Source organism: Neopsephotus bourkii, unplaced genomic scaffold (assembly GCF_033783945.1).
Source record: "Neopsephotus bourkii isolate Nb327-2 ecotype Australia unplaced genomic scaffold, CSIRO-AGI_Nbou_v1 NB_659, whole genome shotgun sequence".
Classification (NCBI taxonomy): Eukaryota; Metazoa; Chordata; class Aves; order Psittaciformes; family Psittacidae; genus Neopsephotus; species Neopsephotus bourkii.
The window spans coordinates 5,113,460-5,136,471 of record NW_026901158.1 but is presented as its reverse complement, the minus strand read 5'-3'; the positions used below and the strand labels follow the sequence as shown (position 1 = coordinate 5,136,471).

Sequence of the window (23,012 nt, the reverse complement as noted above, 5' to 3'; positions counted from 1 at the left end):
GTGAAATAAACCCAAATAAACTCCTCTCTTAATGCACATTAAACCCCAAAGCAAGCCCGGCAGGCTGTTAACCTCCCCTTTCCAGGGGAGCGCTGCCTGTCTCCGAGCAAACACGCTCCGTAACCGCAGGTTTGGGTTGATTCCTGCCATTTGCGCCTCTTCGTGATTGGGCTAATAGAAATAATTGCACCTGGGCTGTAGCATCATTTTCGCCTGACAAGGGGAGAAGCCGCCCGACGGCCTCACCCGATAAATACCCATCGGGGCCGCGGGATTAGAGGGATTGGATTGTGCCAGCTTCTTGCCCCGGCCCGGTTCGCCCCCGCGGGGCTACCAATGCAGGAGCCGACTTTGAGAGCTTGAGGAATTTGGGGACCCATCCTTCTTCATCCCCCCCCCCCCCAGCTCAGCCCTTTACAGCCCCTCGTCCCCATGAAAATCAAAAGAACAAGGCTAAGGAGAGGGCTCTAAGCTCCGACACAGCAGGATTGGGTTTAAATCCAGCAAAGATTAACCCTTTGCTGAGCTGAAAGCTGCGGGCCCTAAGCGAGGGAGAGTACCGAGTTTTGGGGGGACCATTCTAATGTCACCTTCCTGGGGGGCAGAGGTGGCCGGGGAATGGTTTTGGGTGCGGGAATGAGAGTGCTGTGCTGGCAAAGCCCCGGAGGTGCTCAGGATATGGCTGTCGTTGTGGGGAAGTGGAGGATCCACTCCTGCCCCTTCCACCCGTGGGCACAGTTCGCCGTCGTTCCCACCTTCCCTGGGTAAACGCAACGGGGATGCGGGATTCGGAGCAGGCCGGGCTGGAGGCAGCATCCGGGACAGCCTGGCCCTGGATGCAAGCGGGGAACAGCCCCGAGGGTGCGTCCGCTCTCGCTCTGTGCTTGGGGACCCTCCCTGGGATCTGGGGGGCAGCGCCGGCCCCTCCCGGGGTCTCCTTGGGCTCGGGGATGCGGGGCGCAGTGGGGATCCGCGGCGGCTCGGAGCTCACCGGCGGAACTCGGGTCCGTTCCCCGGGGGCCGCGGGGGCCCGAAGCCGCTGAGCAGGGCTGGGGGACGGCCCCAGCGCCTCCGATTTCGTTGTGATGCGCAGCGGCCCCGAAGCGCCGCGTTTCACCCCTAAAACGAGCACAGGGACTGGGTGGGGAGCGGGGCCGGGCCGGAGGGCGCTCCCCGTCTGTGGGGCACCGAGGGGGTATCATTGCTGCCCGTTTCGTTGCCTTTTCGCCGTTCCCGGCGGGTGGCCGGGTGCAGGTGCCCGGGTTTGCGTTTGCCTGGGCCCGGGGGGTGCGAGGCGCCGAAGCGGTGCGTGTGTACATGTGTGTACATGTGTGTATATACGTGTGTATATATGTGTATATACGTGTGTATGTGTGTGTGTGTGTGCTCGCCGTGTCCCTCCCTCCCTCCAGCCACCCCACCCCCGGGGAGGGGAGGGAAAAGAAGAAGGGGAGGGGGGGGCTCCGACGGCTCGCCTCGCTCCGGCAGCCCCAGTCTCTCCGCCAACGTCAGGGAGGTCATTAATAACCAATTAGGAGGGTCAATGAAGCTCATATATAGCCGGGCGGGAGCCGCCGAGCCGCACGGAGCCCGGCCCGCCGCCTGCGCCCCGCCGAGCCCGGCCCGCCCGCTTCTGCCTCGCCCCCATGATGGGCTCGGTGCTCCCCGCCGAAGCGCTGGTGCTCAAGCCCGGGCTGAAGCCGCAGGGGCTCTCGCTGGCCGAGGTGATCACCTCCGACATCCTGCACAGCTTCCTCTACGGCCGCTGGAGGAACGTCCTGGGCGAGCAGCTCTTCGAGGAGAAGAGCAGCCCCAAGACCGCCTTCACGGCTGAGGTCCTGGCTCAGTCCTTCTCCGGAGGTGAGTGCACATCCCACACACACACACGGCCCCTCCGGACCCCCTTCTCCATCCCCCCCAGTGCCCGGCTGCGGGACGTGGCTGCCGGCGCCCGGCTCTCCCCAGCCGTGTAATAGCAGTTGACTGGGGAAGAAGGGCTTTAAATTCATTTGGTTAACTTGGGCTTGACCTGAGAAAGTTCCCACTTAAACCGCGGGCTGGGGGGAGCCGGGGGGGGGCCCGCATTCAGCCGCCCGGGACAATATCTTTTCTCTCGCCCCGGCATCGCCGGGGCGTCCCGGCTCCCTTTTCCCCCTCTCGGATTTTCTGTTCCTCTCTTAATTTACCATGAAGGCTAATTCCATTTCCATTCACTATATGTCAACCATCTCATCTCCCCATTTTGTAAGAGGAATTCCTGGGCCCTTTTAAACAAGCCCTTGCGCCATTCAGGCACAATGTACCGCTACAGCATTCCTAAAGGACTAATGAATTTAGAATTAGCAATTTCTTTCTAGTTGAGTTTAATGAATGCAGATCACTTTAACAGCATGACAAATTGCTGGATGGGGCGAAATAGACACCATTTAACCTCCTTTCTCAGCCCCGTTCCCTCGCCCGGCCCGGGCTGCTTTTCCCAGGTATCTCCTCAATGCCCCCGGGGGAACCTTGTACCGCTTTGTAGGAGCCCGGTTGGGCGTTTCAAAGGCTCGGCCCCGGGATTTGGGTCCCCTCTGTCCCCTCCTCGGGTTTCCCCGCGGTGGGGTGGGCATGGGGTGAATGGAAGGAGGGCGGCAGGACCCGGTCCGAGCCCCCTGCCGCTGCCCGCAGAGGTGCAGAAGCTCTCCAGCCTGGTGCTGCCGTCGGAAGTGATCATCGCCCAGAGCTCCATCCCCGGCGAAGGGCTCGGCATCTTCTCCAAGACCTGGATCAAGGCTGGCACCGAGATGGGGCCGTTCACGGGCAGGGTCATCTCGCCCGAGCATGTGGACCTGTGCAAGAACAACAACCTCATGTGGGAGGTAACGACACCCCCAGTATCCCCAGCCCCGGGGAGCAGCAGGGATGTGGTGCCGGGGCCCACGGGCTTTGCCCTGTGCTTGTGTGCTGTCAGGCACCCTCCCTGTGCCTCAGTTTCCCTGCCTGTGCGAAGGTCTGGCTTCCTCCAGGGCAGGTGGGGTTGGGGGACCCAAGGCCTTCTTCAGCTCTCAGGGTTGCATCCAGCGCTGAAAGGCTGTCGCTCATGTCCCATGCAGCGGGATCACACCCTGCCCTTCCCTGTGTACAGTGCATGAAACCGGCTCTGCCTTGTCCCTTGCTTTGTCCCAGTCCCGGTGCTGTTAACCTCAAGTGAAGCCGCGGGGCTCTGAGCTGCCAGGGCATCACACTGGGTGGGTGCCCAGTGGGCAGAGGGGTTTTTTCCTCTGGTTATATTTGTTTCATTTGTTTCACTCGGTGTCAGACTTGCACTTCTTAATGATTATTATAAATTTATGCCTAATAGAAGCTTGCCTCACTTTCCTACCACACTGCAAAGCTTCTTCCCCTGAACTCCACGTCTGGCAGGCACCATCCCAGGGATACCCCGGCCCCCATGGGCAGCAGCAGGATGTCGGCCCCCCTTCTGTAAAGCGGTATTGAGGCCGGGAGCTGCGTTATCCCTGTGGCTATGGGCTGGTAGGGCCAGCTGCGCCTGCAAAGCAGAAGCAGGGCTCCTTTCTTCAGCTCCCATGCGGCTGTGTGGTCCAGCACCATGAGCAGGAAGGGTTTGGCAATTTCCTGGCTACTGGAAGGGTCTCAGCCCTGATGCCGTGCTGGCTTTGAGCTTGTTCCTGTCCACCCAGGGATGCTATCCCAGGTGCAGGAGGTGATGAGGTTCATTCCGTTGTGGCAGCATCGCTACCAAATGCTCTTTTCCCTTCCCAGGTCTTCAATGAAGACGGCACTGTGCGGTACTTTATCGATGCCAGCCAGGAGGACCACCGCAGCTGGATGACCTACATCAAATGTGCGCGGAACGAGCAGGAGCAGAACCTGGAGGTGGTCCAGATTGGGAACAGCATCTTCTACAAGGCTATTGAGGTAAGCAGGGCAAGGAGCAGCAGCAGCAGGAGACCCCACAGACCCTCCCTTTTCCTTTAGGGCTGTTGCTGTGTGTCTGTGGGAGCACAGGGCGGCTTTGCCGTACCCGGCACCGAGACCCCCGGCACAGGAGAGCACTGCAGGGAACAACCATTGCATGAGCTTCAGGGAACAGCAAAGGGCTCTTCTCTCCGTCCCCTTTCAGTGGGTTCATGGGATGATGTGTGCTGAGCAGTGGGAGAGCAAACAACACCAAGCTTGTTTTGGGGTGTAAAGTGTAAGAGCTGGAATCCTGGCCTAGGAGGGGCATTGGTCAGGAGAGGGGTGTTGATGTCCTCTTGAGTTTTGTGCAGAGCCCTCTTCTCTGCAGCAGGGGAAGTATGGGGAGTTCTGTGCCTCTGCAAAGCTTTTGCCCAGGGTCATAAGCAACTCTGTCTGTAAACAACAGAATCAGGCCTTTGGGAGCTAGGCAGGGAGCAATGCTGGTACCCCCCTGCCTTGGGCTACCCACAGTGGGGCTGTGGAGAACAGACCGACTCTGCCTGACTCATCCATGTGCTCCTGTACCAAGCACTGGCAGAGGAACGGGGAGAGGCACTGGCTCCCAGGGCAGTCCCAGGTTGTCATGCTGTGGGATTAAAGCTGGAGGTGCCCACAGCTCCCTATGGGAGATGTTGGGATAGAGATGGGAGCCTGGCTCCCTGGCTTTATTGATACCACCTACGTACAAGTCACACAGCACCAGTGGTGTGACAGTGGGGACCAGCCCTGCTTGTGTAGAGTGTTCCCATAAACTGGTGCTGTTGTAGGTGGAGAAAGGTGGTAGCTTGAGGAGGTGTCACAAGAGGGAACATCTCCCATTCCATCCCACACCAGCACCGTGGGACTGTCTCGTTCTGGTACTGGGTCCAGACCTGCGTGGGCTGCTGCCCTGCCTGCAGCTGGGAGAGGCTCTTGGCTAGGAAAGAATGTGGGTGCCACTGGTTCTTTGGAAGGGCAGCTCCTGGGATCAGCCTGGGCTCCTAGGCTGTCTCACAGAGAGTGGATGCTCAAACGCTCCTCAGCACAGGACCATGGCCCAATCCTGCACTGAGACAGCATCAGCACTGGGTGTGGGATTGCTGCAGTGGGATGGGAAAGGAATGTTGGGTGGGTAAGAAGAGACCAGGTATTGTGCTGCGGGAAAGTCCCATATGCCTCTTGGTTCTGCCACCTTTCCCTGCACAGCACTCAAGCAAGAGCCCCAAGTGCTCCTGTGCTGCTCTCCCCATCCTGAACACTCCATAGGCTTCAGCTGTGCCCAGTTTTGAGACCTGGTGCTCCCGTGGGCAGCTGTGCCATAGTGACAGCAGCTTAATTGATTTTTCTTACTGTTCTTATTCTGCAAATAAGTAAAATAATTCCATGTGGCCATGGTGTAATTCAGCCATGCATCTCACAGCCTGTGTGAACACGGATGATGGGGCAGGTGAACTGATATCTGGGGAGGTGCATGTAGAGGCCCTGTTATAATCATGGTCAGTTTGCAGGCTTGTTCCTGGGGCTGAAGCAGTGAGTGCCAGAGCAGTACAAGTTTAATTCTCTTGTCACAAGCGGAGATGTTGAAATGTTGGGAGTGATGAACCCCAAGTGATGGGGAGAACTAGGTGTGGGGGCAAAGGGTGCTTCTGCTCCCACTGCCACCAGGTCAGCACAAGAGGAGCAGAAGGGCTGAGGCTTTACATGTTTGAGTGCAAGGAAGGGAAGAAAGGAGTGTTTGAGGAGCTGGGTCACAGCCAGGCATGACAGGTTGAGGATCTGCATCTTCTGTGGGCTCCTCATTCACTCCTGTACAGCGCACATCAGTGCATGCACACACACATGCGGTCCAAAACCAATCACTTGTTCCAACTCATTGGAGTCTGTGCACCCAACAAGAAAAGGAAAAGGAGAGGGTTTTCCTTTTGTGCTTCTCTCTCTGCTTGTTAATCCCCTAATGTGGAGTTATGGGCATACAGATATCTGTACCTTGGACCACAGCAAGCCCCTGTTGCCACCCATTTTCCTGCCTTGTCACTTCTCTCATGACAAACCCTGAACCGAGAGCACAGCATCACCATGAGACCAGCCAGAATTACTCAGTCTTGGGCAGGGTATGCAAACAGTGACCTGAAGTTGGTGGTGCTGTGCATGGGCACTGTAATCCATCCTCCATCTCCTGCCAGCCATGGGGGGCTTACTGATCTCCTTTTCCCCTCCCCATGCAAAGCTTCCTGCCTGCTGCATCCCCTTCCCAGTGGGCATCATGAGCTGCCCAGCCTATTGCTCTGTACCCACCTCTGCTGCACCGTCACTGCAGTGCAATATCTCTTAGGATCTCTTTCTCATTTACCCTCCACAAAATCAGATTTTATGCCTTTTTTTGCCATTTGCCTTCAATATTTCCATGTGTTTTTTCTGTTCCTGCCCTCAACAATTCCAAGCTGCTGCTGCTGCTGGAAAATAAAATGAGAGCAGCAAGTTTTAGCCTTTGGTCTGAAGGCTGCGAGATCCCTGGCAGGGCAGTTTAAATTGCTTTGGGGCATAAACACGCATGTTCTCGCCTACTGCTGGTGCTCCAGCAGGATAAAACCTGCACACGCATATATGCACCCCTGTAATGTGGTGTGTCCTTTCAGCAATCTCTTATTCTATTTGCTTCTATTAAAAATAACTCATTTTCTGCTAAAAGAAAATGAAATTGCACCAATTTGGGATGTAAGATGATGTAGCCTTTCCCTGCCTCCCGTATTCCTACTCCGCAGCCCCAGCGAGGTCTTTAAGCAGATGGACACTTAAACATATGAAGTCAAATTCCTGCTTTCGGGTGCCTAAAATTAGGCACATTTTCAGTCTTTGGGTGATGCAACTTATGAGGTGTGTTTCATGGGGATGATGCTTTTCTCGGTCTACTTGTGTATGGAAAGCTGGCCTCTGAAATGCAGGAGTTTCCCATTTATAAATTATGCTCTTAATGCCAGGGACCTGCAAGGGGAAAATGTGTATGTTTTGTGAAGTGATGCTGTTATTAGTGTTGCCTGAACTGGTGTCGGAGCACTCCGCTTCCCAGTCATGGCTGCTTCATGTGGTGAGGCTCAAACGGCCTTTTCTGGCTGTTTGCTCCGGCTGCCCCAGCAATGCAGAACGTAACGGGAATAACGGAGGAAGGAGAAGTGCCATCATTTTAGGAAAACTGGAGCATGGGTGGTGCACAAACCTTTTCCTGGCCCTATAGATCTTTGGCTGTTGCAGGCACCATGGCTTTGGTGTGGGATGTGGGCAGCACCTCGCATCTGAACTACGCTCTCCAGTGCCAGTCCCCCATCTCTCCTTTGATCCCCTGGGCTGATGAGCCCTTTGCTGGCTCCTTGCTTTGGTCTGTCACTTGTGCATCCGTGCAGTTTGTGGGCCCACAAATGGTTTATTTCTCCATGTCTCTGAGAGCTTCAGGGACCTCTGCATCCTTCAGAGTCCCCAGCTCCACCTGTGTGCTCTGTAGCTGCTTATTTGCTGTCATGTTTGTGGCCCAGCCTGCGGGAGACCCCGGTGCAGGTTTGTGCCGGCAGTGGATGATGCTGAGCTGTGGCATTGCCTCCAGTGCTGCAGTGTGGGCTCTGCTGTGCCTGCCAGAGAGTACTGGGGACTTGCTGGCAGGTCCCTGATGGCAGCAGGGTCTTGCAGGATATGGGCTATAGCCAGGGTAGGTCTGAAGTGACCATTCAAGGGTGTTCATCTCTGCTCATTGCTGCTCCCAACACGCTGCCTGTATTTCTCTTTATAGATGATTCCTCCGGACCAAGAGCTGCTGGTCTGGTACGGGAACTCCCATAACACTTTCCTGGGCATCCCGGGTGTGCCAGGGCTGGAAGAGGAGCAGAAGAAGAACAAGCATGGTAGGTAACACTGGAAGCAGCCTTGGGTGCAGCATCTCTGCCCTTCCTGCATCCACCCCATCCACAGCTCTGAGGCCACAGGGTGGGCATGGGGCAGGTGTATCCCAGAGGTTATGTCAGATTCTGCAGGGAATTGGGGACAACATAGGGACTATGAGACAGATCCATACAGCTTGAGCAGATCCCCAGTAATTCTGGGGGTTGCCCATGGCTGCTGTTAGTGCTGTGGTCGACTGCCTGACACAGCTGGGTGGGGAAAACAGTGCTTTTTGTGCCCCTCTATAGGGGACACATGTTGGCTTCAGTGTTACCCCCTCACCTAAATTTGCATGAGCCCGTTCCCAGCTCTGGTCCCATCCTAAAGGCCCAGGTACCAGCCTGTGACCCCAAAGGGAGCCAGTGAGGGGGCTCAGGGTGGTTATTTAGCACTGTCCCATTGGGGTTCAGGCTGTGCACTGGAGCAGCTCCTGACGGTCCCTATTGTCCCCAGAGGACTTCCACGCGGTGGAGACGGGGGCCAGCACGACGGGGCGCATGCGCTGCGTCATCTGCCACCGCGGCTTCAACTCCCGCAGCAACCTGCGCTCCCACATGCGCATCCACACGCTGGACAAGCCCTTCGTGTGCCGCTTCTGCAACCGCCGCTTCAGCCAGTCCTCCACCCTCCGCAACCACGTCCGCTTGCACACCGGCGAGCGGCCCTACAAGTGCCAGGTTTGCCAAAGTGCCTATTCCCAGCTTGCCGGGCTGCGGGCGCACCAGAAGAGCGCTCGCCATCGGCCCCCCAATGCCTCCCTGCAGGCTCACTCGCCGGCACTGCCCGTGCCCCATCCTGCTTCTTTGGCCCATCACATCCCCACCATGGTGCTGTGAAGCCCTCGGTGCGGCAGCACGTTTTGGGACAGCAAAGACAGATGCTGAGGCATGCGATGGACTAGGGGTGGTTGACCCATGGCAGGGCTGCTTTTTGTGTTGGTGGGGTTTGGCAGGGAGGCTGGTGACGGACCCCCCCCTAGCTCTGAGCCGCACCATGTGGGATGCTCCCTGGGGAGATGTGGTGTAGGATGGGTGCTGCTGGTTCCTGGGGTGAGCAGGGGGACAAGGGACACAGCTGGATGGTCTGTGTGGATGTGCTGGTGCACTGGCTGGGGAGCGCTGCCCGGATGTGACACATAACCTGATAGAAGGAAACGCTGCTCTTATCCCTTCTCCTGTGCTCCAGCAAGCGTCCATCTGCTGCACATCCCACTGAAAGCCTGTCACAGCCCCATTCGTGCCTGCTTGGCTCCGGCGGCTCTTTCCAAGGGACCCATTTCCCTCCTCATTGAGCAACGGGTTGCGTTTCCCCCCACCCTCACCTGCCTTCCTCCAGCCCGAGCTGTGCACTGGGGTTTGCCAGACCCCTCGGAGCGATGCCATGGGCAGAGAGGGGGGGGGCAGGCCACGTTCCACAGGGATGCTCCCCTTGGAAGCGCCCATCTACGGGCAGGTTTTGTGGGGTCTGATCCCCGGAACGCTTCGGCTGCTCCTGCTGCCCTCCGGGGTCAAGGGAAACCGGTCCAAGGCCAGCTCTGTCCCCAAGGACAACTCCAAGCGCCCTCTGGAGTCCTGCCATAGGCGAACAGGGAGGGCTGTGTATCATAGAGCTCGACAGAAGCTATTCTAATCTTAATTCTAAATCTAAGGTGTATAAAGTTCTCACTAAACGGTGTTTTACTTCCCGAGAAGAACAAGTGTCACTTTAACCGTGTAAATATTTATGTAAACAGTATTTACAGAACTTTGATATTATATATTATTTGATTGTATATGTACACAGTGTAAATACGTTTGTACCTCTCTCTCTTGTATTCTAAATAAAAACTACTTGGCACATTTATCGTTTAGAAGAGGGGACAGCATGGAGAGCTTTATTTGGTTAATGGGGGGGATGTAGTGGTTGGAATGAGTGGAGATTTCAGCTAAATAAGAGGTGAATTAGAAGATGCAGCATCATTTATTGGAGCAAATAGTGCAGGTGGGAAGAGGAAAGACCCTTTTCAGGTATGAAAGAGAAGAGGTGGGTGCTGGCTGCAAGCACGTACCAGTATGAAGTCTGGTACCTCCCTGTGCCCACATGTACGCTCTACCTGAAGCAACAGCTATTGAGATCCTTCAGTATCTTCCATGAACTAATGGTCATATTCCAGCTGTGATGGGTTACAGACACAAGTCCTGCTTGGAAGAATAGGTTGATTTTTGATTTAAGGAAAAGAATGAAATTGCTGGAGGTCATTGCTGCCTTCTTTTTCTTTGGTATTTCCTCAGCACCTCTGAAAATCTAGCTGGGTTTGAATTAAATGATCAAAACTTTCACACACCCCCTATTATTTACCATTACAAGAGCTTTGCCAAGGGAACTGTCAACTCATCCCTTAAGCCAAGTCTAACCACCACCTGGGTGTATGCCTTCCTGCAGTCCCTACATGTGGGCTTGTGCTATTAAACACTGGGTTGCCCAATGACCCTCATGCAGTAGGACAGGCTCATGGGTTAGGGTTAGCCGGGGGTGGCCTCCCAAAGCGGGGTGCTGGGCCCCCAGTGCAGCCTGCCCTCACTAAACATGGCCGCTCTCTGCCTTTGCTTCCCTGACAGGAACCAACATGGCTGCCCGGACACCTCAGCACCGCCCACACTCAAGATGGCGACGCCTGCGCTTCAGGGGCTTCCCGCCAGTAGCCAACATGGCGGACGGAAGGTGCCTGCGGACGAGGTCACGGTGCTGCACCGCCCTCAGTCAAGATGGCCGCGGTTACCATGCGGTTGCCAGTGCCCCGCAAGCCGGCGGTGGTGACCGCGCCTCAGGGCCCCGAGAAGCACTTGGTGGCTCCGGGGGACACGATAACCACGGATACAGGCTATATGAGGTGAGGCAATGGCGAAGAGAGGGGGCGAGGGTTGGCTGTCCTCGGGCTCTGCTCAGGCAGCCGCTTGTCTCCACAGGGGCCACGGCACCTATGTGGAGGATGACAAGCTCATCGCCTCGGTGGCCGGAGTGGTGGAGAGGGTGAACAAGCTGATCTGTGTCCGAGCGCTGAACACCCGGTGAGCGCGGGGAGCGTGCATGCTGTGCGGGGCGAGGGCTGGCTGCCGGCCGGGCCGGGCCTGGCGCTGGGCACCATGAGGTGTGTGACGGGCTGCTCTCCTTGTCCCGCTCCCAGGTACAACGGTGAGGTCGGCGATGTCGTGGTCGGGAGGATTACGGAGGTAAAGCCCAGGGATGTGCCGTGGAGGAGAAGGGTGTCCCGCTGCGTGTCTGTGCCTTGCTCTGACCCGCGGCGCTTGTGACACTGCTGGAAGCACGCTGTGATGGGGTTTAAAGCAGGCGAGGAGGCTGGAGGCAGGCTGGCCGCAGGACATCCCGCTCTGCTGAAGAGCTGCTCCGCTCTAAGTGTGTGTCAGCGGATAATCCTTCCTTCTCCAGGTTCAGCAGAAGCGATGGAAAGTGGAGACGTATTCCAGGCTAGATTCAGTCCTGCTGCTGTCATCTATCAACTTACCTGGTGGGGAACTGGTGAGTGCAGGAGTGCCAGAGCCCTCTTGTCCTCTGCCTGCGTGGACTCTGTGGTGCCTTTCGCACAGTACCCAAGGGCAGTGTTGGGTTTGGGGAATGGATCTGCAGTGCTCCAGTATCTTTAACTTGCGGTGTTATTTGGACATAAACACTTTAGATGTGCTGCTCTGCCTTTCCTTTGGCAACCAGACTGCATTTTGCTAAGCACCCAATGGTCCCCCTGCAGTGTGTTAACTGATGCTTTCTCTTTCTGAGCTACACTTAACTTGTCTTGCATTGTGCAAGCAAATCGTGAGGGGAGAGCAGGGGTGGCCATGAGGGGAGATCATGAAGGGAGAGGTGGGGTGGCTGCAAGGGGTATGAGCAGCAGCTATATAGTGTGGGCCACTATGAGGAGGCAGATGAGGGGTGGCCATGACTGGAGGTCATAAGGGGAGATCAGTTTGTCCTTAGTGACATGGTTTAGTGGTGGGCTTGACAGTCCTGTGTTGATGGTTGGGCTCAATGATCATACAGGTCTTTTCCAACTTGGTTGATTCTATGATTCTTTGATTTCAGAGGAGGAGATCAATAGAAGATGAGCTTGCAATGAGGGACTGTCTGCAGGAAGGGGACCTCATCAGTGTATCCTTTCACTGCTTGCACTCAGATGAACCAAGGGTGTGGGGAGAACAGCCTGGCTGGTAGTGAGAGCTCTCTGCTGCAGGCAGCTAGTGGCTGTTGGCACCGGGCAGCATTAGAGACCTTGTTTCCTTAAGTGGCACTGACAGGCAGAGGTGCAGTCTGTATTTACTGATGGGGCATTATCGCTGCACACCCGGAGTCTGAAATACGGGAAGGTAAGTTGTTCAAAAGCACTTGATCTTGGCCTAATTCTGCTCCATGTTACATCCTTTTGGAGGGATTTTTAAGAAAATGGCTCTGAAGTAGAGCAGATGTTCTTATAACCCATTCCTGCAGTTTAAGGAGGAATATTAATTCCTATGTGGTTACACCAAATGGAGTTTACCCAAAGTTGAGGAAGTGCCCTGGAGGTGCCCTTTGAGCTGTTGTTCTCCCAGACCACAGTTACAGCCTGCAAACCCCCACTAGCAACTTGGGAATTAAACCCTGGGGAGAAATCTTCTGACTCAAACTTCACCACTGCTCTTCTGCAGGCCATTGCCCCTGTGACTTCTTTCTTTTTCTCCAGAGCTCTATTTTAGGTTTTCTGCAGTTGGCATTTATCTCTGCTTTTGTGCATTGAAATAAGCCAAGGGGCCATTGGAGTGCAGGCTGCAGTTTGGGATTACCAGACCAAGGGTATTAGCACTTAGAAGATGAAAGGGAAGTGTTCTTATTGCACAAAGGGCGAAGGACAGCGATTGGATTAAGAGGGAAAGTGTTCTGCTAAATTGGGCCTCTCCTCATTTTTCTGCAGGGATGGTTGATGTGTAGTTACAATCAAGATATTAACATTTGTGCTACGCACTTAGAGTATTCTTCATCTTCAAAGGACTGCACAGGCATTAGCTAATCCTCACAGCACTCCCAGAGGCAGGCAGGTTTTATGTTCAGTTTTACAGGAAAAGGTGTTAAAATTGACTGCTTCCCTGACTGGGAACAGAGTGCTTATCGGTGACTTGACGTGATCTGTGGTGGCTCATGTCTCTCGTGCTGAGTCTCGTGGTCTCCTCTTCAGCTTTCCCAGGGTGTGCTCATTCAGGTCTCGCCATCTCTTGTGAAACGCCAGAAGACTCACTTCCATGACCTGCCCTGTGGTGCATCTGTGATTCTTGGCAACAATGGTTACATCTGGATCTACCCAACTTCAGAGCAGAGAGATGAAGAGACAGGGGGCTTCGTCACCAACTTGGAGGTGAGGGTTCAGGGGAGATCAGCCTTCTCCTACCACTGATGTTTTCTTAGTCTTAACGTAGCCAGAGGCATGTGAACAACCTGAGGCTTTCCAGATTTGGTATTAGGTTCATGGCACAGCTTTTTTACAGTAGGCTTGCATTATTTCCCTGTGTATTAATGTCTTTTCCTTTGTCCTTCCTCAGCCTGTTTCTTTGTCTGACCGGGAGGTGATCTCACGGGTCCGAAACTGCATTGTAGCTCTGGTTACTCATAAGCTGATGCTCTTTGACACCAGCGTCTTATATTGCTATGAAGCATCTCTTCCTCATCAGGTACAGAAACTGGTGGTGTTTACTTTATTCCATGCTGTGGGGAGGGAATGGAAAGGCCTCCTCAGCTGCTGAAGTTAGGTGGTGAGGCTTCCTTTTGGCTTTCCAAAGCATCCTTGTCGTGACAATACGAACTTCCCCACTTCTGCCATAGTCTTGTTTGACCACAACCTGCTAAACTCACTGCTCATTGCTGTGTGTCAGGGATCCATAGAGTGCGCAAAAGTAGTAGTTGATTTTTGGTGCCAATGTTACTTTTCTTTCCACTCCAGATCAAAGACATTCTCAAACCGGAGGTGATGGAGCAGATCGTTCTGGAAACCCAACATAGGTTGCTGGATCTGGAAGGATAGAGCTCATGCCCAGAAGCAGTCATTGGAAGTCCTGACATGGCAGCTTTTGATTCCCAGTATTTTATTATTTTTTTCTGTGTTCTAGACCCCAGCATTCATTCCATGCTTCAGAAACCACCAGAATTCCTCATTTTAACTCCCAGGATACCTCCTGAGCCCTTTTAATACAATAGTACTAAGCAGTACTTAAGTACAGTAGCCTTCTAGTGCAGCATCCTGAAAAACTGGTATCTGACTTTTGTGAAGATGCAGGTACAAATGGGACGTATCCCATAGCACTTGTAGCTGTGTCTAGTGCCCCTGAACCTCGTGCAGAATGATGGAGAGGAAGGCATGTGTTTTCTGATGCTTCTCTTTCCCCAAAAGGGTTCTGAATGGTTTTGATTTTCCTTTTCTGTGATACAGAATTGACAGTGTGGCCTTTGATTGACAGCTCTTGTTCTTCTCTTTTGTACCTCTGATACACAGTCTTAGTCTTTAGGAACAGGAGTATCCACACCTTTGCTAACCACATTTTGGTTCTGTCTGTTCGTGGCTCAAGGGTATGAAGTTGGAGGTGCCACGATGTCCACATGAACGAGTAGCCATGGGCAAGCAGTGTCTTCTCTGCCTATGTGTGTTCTGCTGGTCCCTTTATTACGCCTACTGTAGTGAACTCCTCCTATGAGGAGGCTCCAGTATTGTTTTCTGTTAAATATTTTACATTTCAATAAATTTTTGAAACAAATCAGTCATTCAGGAGTGTGTGCATTAGCTTGTCTTTCTCCAGAATGAATTATGTCTAAATGGAGAGCTACAGCTGGTTCGTTTCCTTGTGAAAGGAAACGGTTGCACTCAGAACGGTTGCAACATCCTGTTATCTCCCCCTCAACACCTGCTCTTCATCCCATCCAAGCAGGACTTAACCTTCTTCTTCAGCATATCCTCTGTGCAGAATTCCTGTGTAAGCAGACTGCCTGCTGTTGTTCACAGTGGCTCTCTCAATACTGCTGCCCTGCAGGATCTTGTGGAGGTGAGTCTTGCAGCATCTTTGTCTGGGGGGTCACAGGGAGCCCAGTATGATGCTGGTGAAGATCTCAGGCCAGTGGTTAGAGGTGTGCATGCTGAGCCAGATGCAGGCAGTCACTTGCCTTCTCTATACAGAATGGGTGTGATGCTTTCTTTGGTGCATCCTCTCAGATCTCTGGTGCTATATTAGATCTGTCTTTGTTATACATATTTTATATATATATTGTATTTGCATTGTATTAGAGCTGCTTAACCACAGTGTGTAATTCTTTAAAAGGATGAAAAAGCAAAATGTCAGCCGTAATTGTCCCTGAATCTAATTCCAACGTTGCAATTCTCATGCTCGCCCCAGGCAAAAGGAAAAATTCTTTGCTCAATCTTTTCCTGGGAACTAGAAATAACCCTTCGGTGCTTGTCGCCTAATTGAGGCTGCTCTGCCTCTGGTCCACAGCAAGCACTAGGTGGCAGCTTCGGATCGTGTTTGTAGCATCCTCTTCCACCGGCAGCTCTGCCTCATTGCCCTGCCAAATAGCAAAGGCTGGATGTCTGCCACCGGTACTGCTACCTAAATATTCGAGCATTAGGGAGCTCAGCGGCTAAGGACAAGCAAGGACATGGCTAATCCGTTCTGCTGCTGCACAGCTCGAACTTCTGTCCATGCTGCCTCTGTAAAATAACTTCTTGGGGATATTTGTGGAACGCTTAACACAAGACTTGGGAATTGTTGATTTTGAGTTTTGTGAGGTTTCCCTAATAAGTGTTGCAACAATTGCATCCTCAGGATAACTTGGGACATCTGAAAACTAAAGCTTGATGGTGACACTTCCAGGTCTATGCATGAGGCTAGTGGCAGCATTATCCATATCTGTGTGGACAGGAACAGTGCAAAAAGGCTGAGAGGTTTAGCAGCATCTGCATATCTTAATTAAAAAGTACCTTTTTTTTCCCCTATCCAGTTGCTGTAGTTTAGCAGCTGTTTATCTTACTGCCATATGGGGAGATTCAGGGATTTCTGCTGTGAGGCTTCTAGCTATAAGCAGATTGGGGATATATAAGCAATGAGATAAAGTATTTGATGTTCACTTTTTTAAAGCATTTTTGAAGGCTGATGGAGAGCTCTGTAGCTAATACAGGAGGTCTCCTTGCATCTTAAACAACTCTGTGTCAGTTAAAGAGCAAAGGGCTGAAGAGACTATACTTCACTACCACCTGGAGAGATGTGATACCTGGGAATGGTTCTGATGAGCTGGCAAAGGAATGCAAAATGCTTCTTTGTCCTCAATCGACCTCTCTGCAGGCACCTAACAGGTCAGAAAGGGTTGGGGGGGGCTATGAGGTGTGAAGCACTGTTGGTGCTGTGGTGGAAAGGTGCTGAGGAAGTGTGCTTCGGGGGTTAATTTAGAGTTGGATCATGCTCATGCTTATTTAGCATGAGCTATCAGACCTGCAAGGTGAAACAGCACCAGGTTCTCATAACACAGATCTTGACAAATGGGTGCTGGTGTCTGCAGCAGGCTGTGTGGGCTGCACAGCTGAGTTCTTAGAGGTATTCATTTTCCTTTTTCCTCTGTTTTTTTTTTTCTCTCTACAGAGCAGTCTTTAAAACTGTGGTCCATCTCCAGGCTTCTTAGGCTCTCCCTCTCTCCACACTGTGAACCTTTTTTCATTATTTATTATCAATAAATTAATATACAACCTGCAAACCTGCTCAAGATCTGGACTTCAGATGCTGCAACTCTGAGCTTTCCAATTCCTCCTGCTTGCTGCAGCATTCCTGATATTTTGGCCTTAGGGATGTGTTAAATTGGGGGGGGGCGGGGGGGGGGGGCTCTTCCTTAACGCCCAGCAGATATTAGTGGGTTGTCAGATGGGATCTGGGGGAGGCTTTGGCAAACACTGGCAGTGTATTTCAGGTAGCTGGGGGAGCTGGGGCCCCTTTTTCCATAGGCAGGTCCACACAAAATGGTGGGCAGGCTATATAAAAAAAGAGTTTGAAATGGGAAGTGCTCAAGATGTAAAGGAGGACTCCAGCAAAAGCAGTGCCCTCTTTAATCCTTGAAATAGGCTGTGGGATTTTGCTAGGCATCTTCTAAGCAGGAAGGGTGAAAAGGAAGAAACCATGGCTTCTCCGGTTTGAGAACAAAACCATCGTCAGAAGTGGGGTGGGAAAAGCCTAATAAGTCTTTAGTTTTTATATGGGAATCTAAATGCCAGGCATGAAAGCAGCTTAGAGCAATCTGATTTCTTTGGTCACCAGTGTGTGACGGTGTGAAGCCTGTTTGTAAACAGGCTGTGGTACCCGCCTGTGCTGCTTACTCTGGGGTTAATACAGGGCACAGACGTGTTTGAAAGTGGAGCTAATAAATAGTTCCCTCACTGGTGAGTGCTGCCTGCAGAAACGAGAACACAAAATCACTCATCTAAAGGAATAATTTTCTTGTTTCTTGGTGCCAGTGTTTGATTCATTTACTAATATGAAGAATGGCAGCTCCTCCCTCTACTCCCAGTAATAACCATTGGGACTCTAAATTCGTGCTAATGGGTTATTAATCCAATTACTGCTGCTTATTATGTTACTTCTGTATCATCCGCATGCAGTTTTGCTGTTCAGTTGAAGTGAATGGTATAAATACAGAGCTCTGAGCAGACCTTAGAAGATACTGAAACCCCACTGAGATTATCAATCTTGAAATGGTTGTTTCGGGTTCCTGAGGACTGTTAATTAATCTGCTAAGGTTTATTATATGGTTGATGCTTAAAGATACTGTTCTGGAGGAAGTGGAGGAAACCTCCCTGGAGCTGCTGGGTGTAACAAGTGTGAGTGCTTCAAAAAGCACTCAGATTTTGTATGAAATCCATGGGATGTACACAGGCCACAGGTAGGGCTCGAGTGACAGAAACAGTCTGTAGGCTTTTTCATTTATTCTGCATTCACACAAGCTTCTGTCTTTGTCTTTAACAATTCCTAAACCCATCAGGCAGCTTCAGCTTTTTTAACATGAGAGTCATGTTCACAGAACTGGCAAGCACCTGCTCTATTAGATAGTACATTCATCTGCAGAGATGTCAGTGAGGCAGCGGGAAGCCTATATGCAGCCTGTGTTGTCCAGAACACGAGTCCTGCTTATTCCCAATGACTTGTAGTGTATTTTGGTCAAGGTCTCCAGAACACACAGACCTTCTGGAGTTCACTCTGCTCTGGGTTTGTTTTTAGGAGCAGATTTCTCTGAGGCTGCTTGGCCTGTGTTGATAGACAGCTTTGTTCTCTGTTTCCTTCAATCCACGGGAGCTGAGCGGGTGTTAGATCACCGCAGTGAGAGCTGATCTCCATTAATGATTCAAATCTTCTGATTTAACTCAGAAATTCTGATTAAACTCAGAAATTCTTCTGAGTTTAAGAGCTGTGACCCTGGATTTATCTCAGTATAACGCACCAGAATTTCTCTCTCCCGTGTGTGTGCCACACAAAGAGCCTCAATGCAGTTTGAGTCACTGGTAGGAATAGTTTGGGATCAGTCTCAAGGCTAAATATCAGTGATGCAGGAGCAGGCTGGCACATCAGAGGTGGAGAATCCCATAGGGCCATATGAAGCTCTACATTTCAGATGCTGTTGTTGGAAGATGAAGAATACACGTCTGCTGGGGACCTTGAATATGGCGCAGGAGACACGGAGTCTGTTTGGATTTGTCACAAGGGAGGAGTCAGTACAAACAAGCCGCTCCGTGGCCAGATGGTTACCCCGAGCAGGCGGCTAGGATATGAAACCACATCTGTGTGTTCTCCTGTTGTGGAGCGGGAGCAACCACAGACCTTTGACCAAATCACGCTGACCTCAAGCTGCTGCCTCAACCCTCTTCTATTCCCAAGGTGAACTAGAGAACATACGAGAAGCTGAGTATCTCCAGCGTTACAGCCTGTGCTGTTTAGCTCAGGGACTGCTTGTGTTGCACACAAGGGCAGCACAGCACAGGCTGAAGAATTCGGGGTTTTTACTTCACCTCTGTACTAAACAGCACCCGAAAGTAGATTAACAAAACATTTACTGCCATATTCATTGGCCTCTATGGATGGGTTTGGGATCAATGTGCTCTGAAAGCATCAATAAGGAAGTGAAGTCCTTTGTGCAAGCAGGGTGACAGCTCCCTGGCTGTGGAGAAGCTGACGGTTGGTGCACAGTGACACAGGGAGCATCTCTTCTTCCCTGTCCATCTCAGCAAGAAGGCCAGGGGCCTCCCCAGCCTGTGTGCAGGAGGGATTCTCTGGCTATCTTGAGGGCCACCAAGCTCTTGTTTTCATATCCATAAGAAAACAAGTTGGGTCGCCCATACAAAGGGGTTAGGGATTTGACACGGCATTTCTGGGTCCTGAGCTAGCACTTGCTCGCAATGTTACACGAGCAACCCTTCTTCCCCTTGTCATTTCCACCATCCTCCCCTTCATCCCACTTCCCTCATGGTTCCCCTTCAGTTTTTCTCATCTTCCCTTTCATGCCTTTTCCATCCACCCCGTTTTCTCCTCAGAACCCTTCATGGCACCCCCACTTCCCTCATGGCTTCACGTCCCACAGCCCCCTCTGGCCTCTCCTCTCCGTTCTCCTCACGTCCCCGCTCACCTCACCCCCTCCTTCACCCCCATTCTCCCCCAACCCCTGCTCGGTCCCTCACTGCCCTCACAGGTTCCCCCCTCCCCTCAGGGGCCCCTTCCCTCCCGGGCCCGTCATGGCGGCGGGCGCGGGGCCCGGCCGGGGCCGGGGCCGGGAGCGGGCAGCGGCCGGGCCGGGCGGGAGGCGGGGGCGGTGGAGGAGGAGGAGGGGCCGGAAGGGGATGTGACCGCCCGCCCCGCCGGCCGGGGACGGGGCTGCGCCGCGCCGGGGGTTCCGGGATCTCCCTCGCCGCCTGCAGCCGCCCCCCGCCAGTGTCGCTGCCCTCCCTGGCGGCACCCCCGGGGCACCCCCGGCCCTTCGCCCTTCTCCTCCTGCCAGGCCTGGAGGGCTCCCCTTGAGCCGCCCGGCCCCGCCGCCCCACAGCCCGGCCCCCTCAGCACGTCCCGCCGTGGCCGGGCCGGGTTCGGCCCCGCTCCCGCTGCCCGCCCGGGCCTCGCCCTCCGCCGGCGTCCCCCGCGGGGATGCAGCCGGCCCGGTCACCCCCGCTTGACCTCTTCTGGCTGCTGTGCAGGAACCGGCCTCCTGGAGCGCGTCTCCGGCCTCGCTCCGCGGCTCCGGGCTCGGTCTGAGGCGGGCAGCAGGCCACCTGCGCCGGGCCCCAGCACTGCTTCGACGCCGCCATGGTCCCCCGGGCCCGCTTGGCCTCCAGCGGGGTGCGGGAGAGGAGGTAGCGGCGGTGAGGGCGGCCGAGGCTTGCGATGGAAGGAGGCGAGGCGTGGTGAGGAGCCCCTCGCCTTGAGGAGCCAGGCCCGAAGCTTCGCCTTGCTGGTGGACATGGCGGTGTACTTGATCCTGCTAGACTTCTACGATACTTGAAGCCAAATACGTGGCTCTTTGGCCTTTGCTAACTCAATGCTATGCAAAAGAAAAGGAGGAAAAAAAAAAAGAAACCTTGACACTGATTGCAGTGGGAATGGCTGTTTCCTGCCCTGGGTAAGCCTACGTGTGTTTTCTTGCTTGTGAGATGAACTGTTAATTCTCCTTTACCTGGTGGAAGACACACTACACATGGCGACCTGAACCTTTGGAAGCGCTTGTTCGTTATTAAGCAGTTGGGACTTTTACTTGTTTTCTTTGCATAAAGCCACCTAAGGAGCCTTGTTGCTGTCTTCAGAAACATTGGAGGAACCTGCACTTGTCTTAATTCTTCACCTCAAGTGACTTTATCAGCCAGTGTGTGCACCCAGCGCACCCACCTGAAATACGTTTGTCTCCAAAGCTCCTTCCCAGCCTGCAAGATCAGGGATCACGGACTTCTTCAAACACTTCTCGTCCTGGGAAAGGCTGCCCATAGTTACTTTATGGGGCAGCAGCCTGGAAAAGTTCTTGGGGACCAAAGGAGGCCGAGTCTGCCTGCCCTGCACTTTATCAAGGGAGCAGGGAAGAAGGAGTCATCGAGGCATGGGGGCCCACACTGTAACGTCTTCGTCGAACATGGTAAGAGGTTTCTGTGGGTATTTCTTTTGGTTTAACTTTGATTTGCCGAGCTAGATGTGATACAGATCTACTTAAGGGCATGGTGCCGATACAGGGATGCTGTACTTTACGGAAGTCTTCTGTTTTCTCTCCCTTTCTTAATGCAAATCTTTCATGATTGTTTAGTAAGAAAACACTTGGGTCAGACTGCTTGAAACCTGGGGAGAGGTTATTGCACAGGTAAATGTGAAATACAAGGAAGTAGCTTTTAAACCTAGTATAAGTTTCTCATTTCTGCCTTAGCTGTGTTCTGGTTTGTGGTCTGGGAAAGTGTTTCATGCTTTGAGTTGCCCATTTTGGAGGTATAGACCAACCACAGTTGAAGGGGATGCTTTGATCAGGGCCATGTGGCCTTTAATTATCTTTACAAAAGGGACTTTGCAACTTGGGGAAAGAAAAGACTTTTGCGAAGTTTGTGGCTGTTGCTGCTTGAAACTGGTTGGAATAGAAGTTTCCTGTTGATTTGCTTCATGTGGTTACAGCACTTCTGGTTAGTGGTTTCTCAGAGTGGGTTAAACCTTCATTTTGTGCAGTGATGGATTTAAGTGCTAGAGGATAAAGGTGGCCAAGTTAGGAGTGCAGCAACCCCTGTCACTTGCTGGTCTTCTGCAAGTTAACAGGGGACTGAGAATCTCAGGTAAGAAGCCAGATGAAAAGCTCAGTAGGACTCAGAGACAGGTTTAGTGATGGTTTCAAAAGTTGCTTTATTTGTCTTTAAAAAGAATAAATCAAAGAAATTATAAACTGAAGGCATCTCTACCAAAGTGTGGCACAGGAGTGCGTTGTTTTGCTGAAACTTCTTGGAGCAATCCTTGCTTTTGCACAATGCTTTTAAAATTCTAATATTCCTTGAGAAGACGTGCTTCTGGCTGCTCTCTTAAGCTGGGGAACGGGGTTTTGACAAAGCTTTTTCCATTGTTTTCGTCCTCTCGAGGAAGTTTATCTGTGGACAAAACTGCATCTGTAATCTCAGCTGAAAACGGAAATATCTGCTGTGTCTGAGAACGCAGTGTAGTTAATGGCAAAGTTTTGATTTAGTTTCACTTCAGCTGGGCTTTGCTTTCAAACTGTCTCTCATTCTGTGTTTCTAGAAGGGCCCAAGAAATCCCCTGCAGTGTTCAGCAAAGACAAATCCTGTGTATGTACTCCTGCACTGACATACTGGTTTGAGTTCCAGCAGTGTTCTTTCTTTTAATTTCCCATACAATGTTTGTGCACTGAGGAAACTGAAGGTGATTAAGGGAAGGTTAAAGAACATAACTAACTTGTAATTAATGCAGCTAACTCGGCCCTCTGATGATGAACCCGCTGCTGGATTTTCCCAAGCCATGCTTTCAGTCCTAGAATACACCCGCTCTTCCACCCCCAGTTCGGTTGCTTCTTTCACTACTTTGGACAGAGTTTCAAGGTCAGATAAGATGCGGCGAGAGCACTAACTGCAAGCAATGCAATATTAAACTACCTTTTGGTGTTTTGATGTAGCAGAACAGCCAGAAATGCTCCTTTTTGATCATCCAACAGCAATAGGCAGATGGTAACTTCTTGCCAGCATGACCTGAGGTCAGAAGATCCAAGCACTGTTGCAAAGAAAAATGGCGTCTATCATATCCATACACCATATGTCCACAAGAGAGCTGTGTGTGTGATTTAGAAAAGAATAATGTTGAAAGGGGACATCAAGGCTAGGACATCTGTTAAGAGAACTGTGAAAGATCAGCCTCGCTTATCCACATGAGGAAGAGTTTCTTCCTTTGAGTGTATGGAATGGTTCTTCGAAGTACAGACAGAATTTGTACCACTGTTGTTTGTTCAGCTCTTTTCTGAGTTTGGGCTGTGCATATCCTGAAAAATACTATCTTAAAATAATGTGGAAAAACAAAAGAGGGAACCAAGTTAATTTTAGAAAGTTCTTTGTTTCTCTTGTTTTCTTGATAATTTCTTTGAAGTATACAAACTGA

The 23,012-nt window shown here is 52.2% G+C and overlaps 3 protein-coding genes across 4 annotated transcripts in view; all 3 read left to right on the top strand.

Moving 5' to 3' along the window:
• Window positions 1-1,346: 1,346 nt before the first annotated feature.
• On the top strand, window positions 1,347-8,784 carry PRDM12 (PR/SET domain 12). 2 transcript variants are annotated; one of them, XM_061352747.1, is made up of 5 exons: window positions 1,347-1,860; window positions 2,671-2,861; window positions 3,766-3,921; window positions 7,721-7,832; window positions 8,323-8,784. In XM_061352747.1, exons 1-5 carry the CDS (start codon window positions 1,647-1,649, stop codon window positions 8,703-8,705), a joined length of 1,056 nt encoding a protein of 351 aa, XP_061208731.1. In that variant the 5' UTR covers window positions 1,347-1,646; the 3' UTR covers window positions 8,706-8,784. The 2 variants fall into 2 exon arrangements, with proteins under 2 accessions (XP_061208731.1, XP_061208730.1); XM_061352746.1 differs by lacking the exon at window positions 1,347-1,860 and having other exon boundaries at window positions 1,922-2,861.
• Window positions 8,785-10,513: 1,729 nt separating this feature from the next.
• EXOSC2 (exosome component 2) lies at window positions 10,514-14,631 on the top strand. The gene is made up of 9 exons (XM_061352745.1): window positions 10,514-10,738; window positions 10,815-10,916; window positions 11,033-11,078; window positions 11,296-11,385; window positions 11,944-12,009; window positions 12,156-12,224; window positions 13,067-13,243; window positions 13,428-13,556; window positions 13,826-14,631. The coding sequence occupies exons 1-9, from the start codon at window positions 10,614-10,616 to the stop codon at window positions 13,904-13,906; spliced, it is 885 nt and encodes a 294-aa protein (XP_061208729.1). The 5' UTR covers window positions 10,514-10,613; the 3' UTR covers window positions 13,907-14,631.
• Window positions 14,632-20,053: 5,422 nt separating this feature from the next.
• The window catches only part of ABL1 (ABL proto-oncogene 1, non-receptor tyrosine kinase), a 77,043-nt gene continuing 74,084 nt past the window's right edge, over window positions 20,054-23,012 (top strand). The window contains exon 1 of the mRNA XM_061352743.1: window positions 20,054-21,015. Within this exon, the coding sequence (XP_061208727.1) occupies window positions 20,880-21,015 (136 nt within the window). The 5' untranslated portion in view covers window positions 20,054-20,879. The remainder of the gene's footprint in view (window positions 21,016-23,012) is intronic.

Coding starts and splice junctions, on each gene's coding strand:
- PRDM12 (XM_061352746.1), top strand. CDS start 2,367: ATGAATGCAGATCACTTTAACAGCATGACAAATTGCTGGATGGGGCGA. Junction 2,862..3,765: donor ACAACAACCTCATGTGGGAG/GTAACGACACCC, acceptor TTCCCTTCCCAG/GTCTTCAATGAAGACGGCAC. Junction 3,922..7,720: donor TCTTCTACAAGGCTATTGAG/GTAAGCAGGGCA, acceptor TTCTCTTTATAG/ATGATTCCTCCGGACCAAGA.
- EXOSC2 (XM_061352745.1), top strand. CDS start 10,614: ATGGCCGCGGTTACCATGCGGTTGCCAGTGCCCCGCAAGCCGGCGGTG. Junction 11,386..11,943: donor ACTTACCTGGTGGGGAACTG/GTGAGTGCAGGA, acceptor CTTTGATTTCAG/AGGAGGAGATCAATAGAAGA. Junction 12,225..13,066: donor GGAGTCTGAAATACGGGAAG/GTAAGTTGTTCA, acceptor TCTCCTCTTCAG/CTTTCCCAGGGTGTGCTCAT.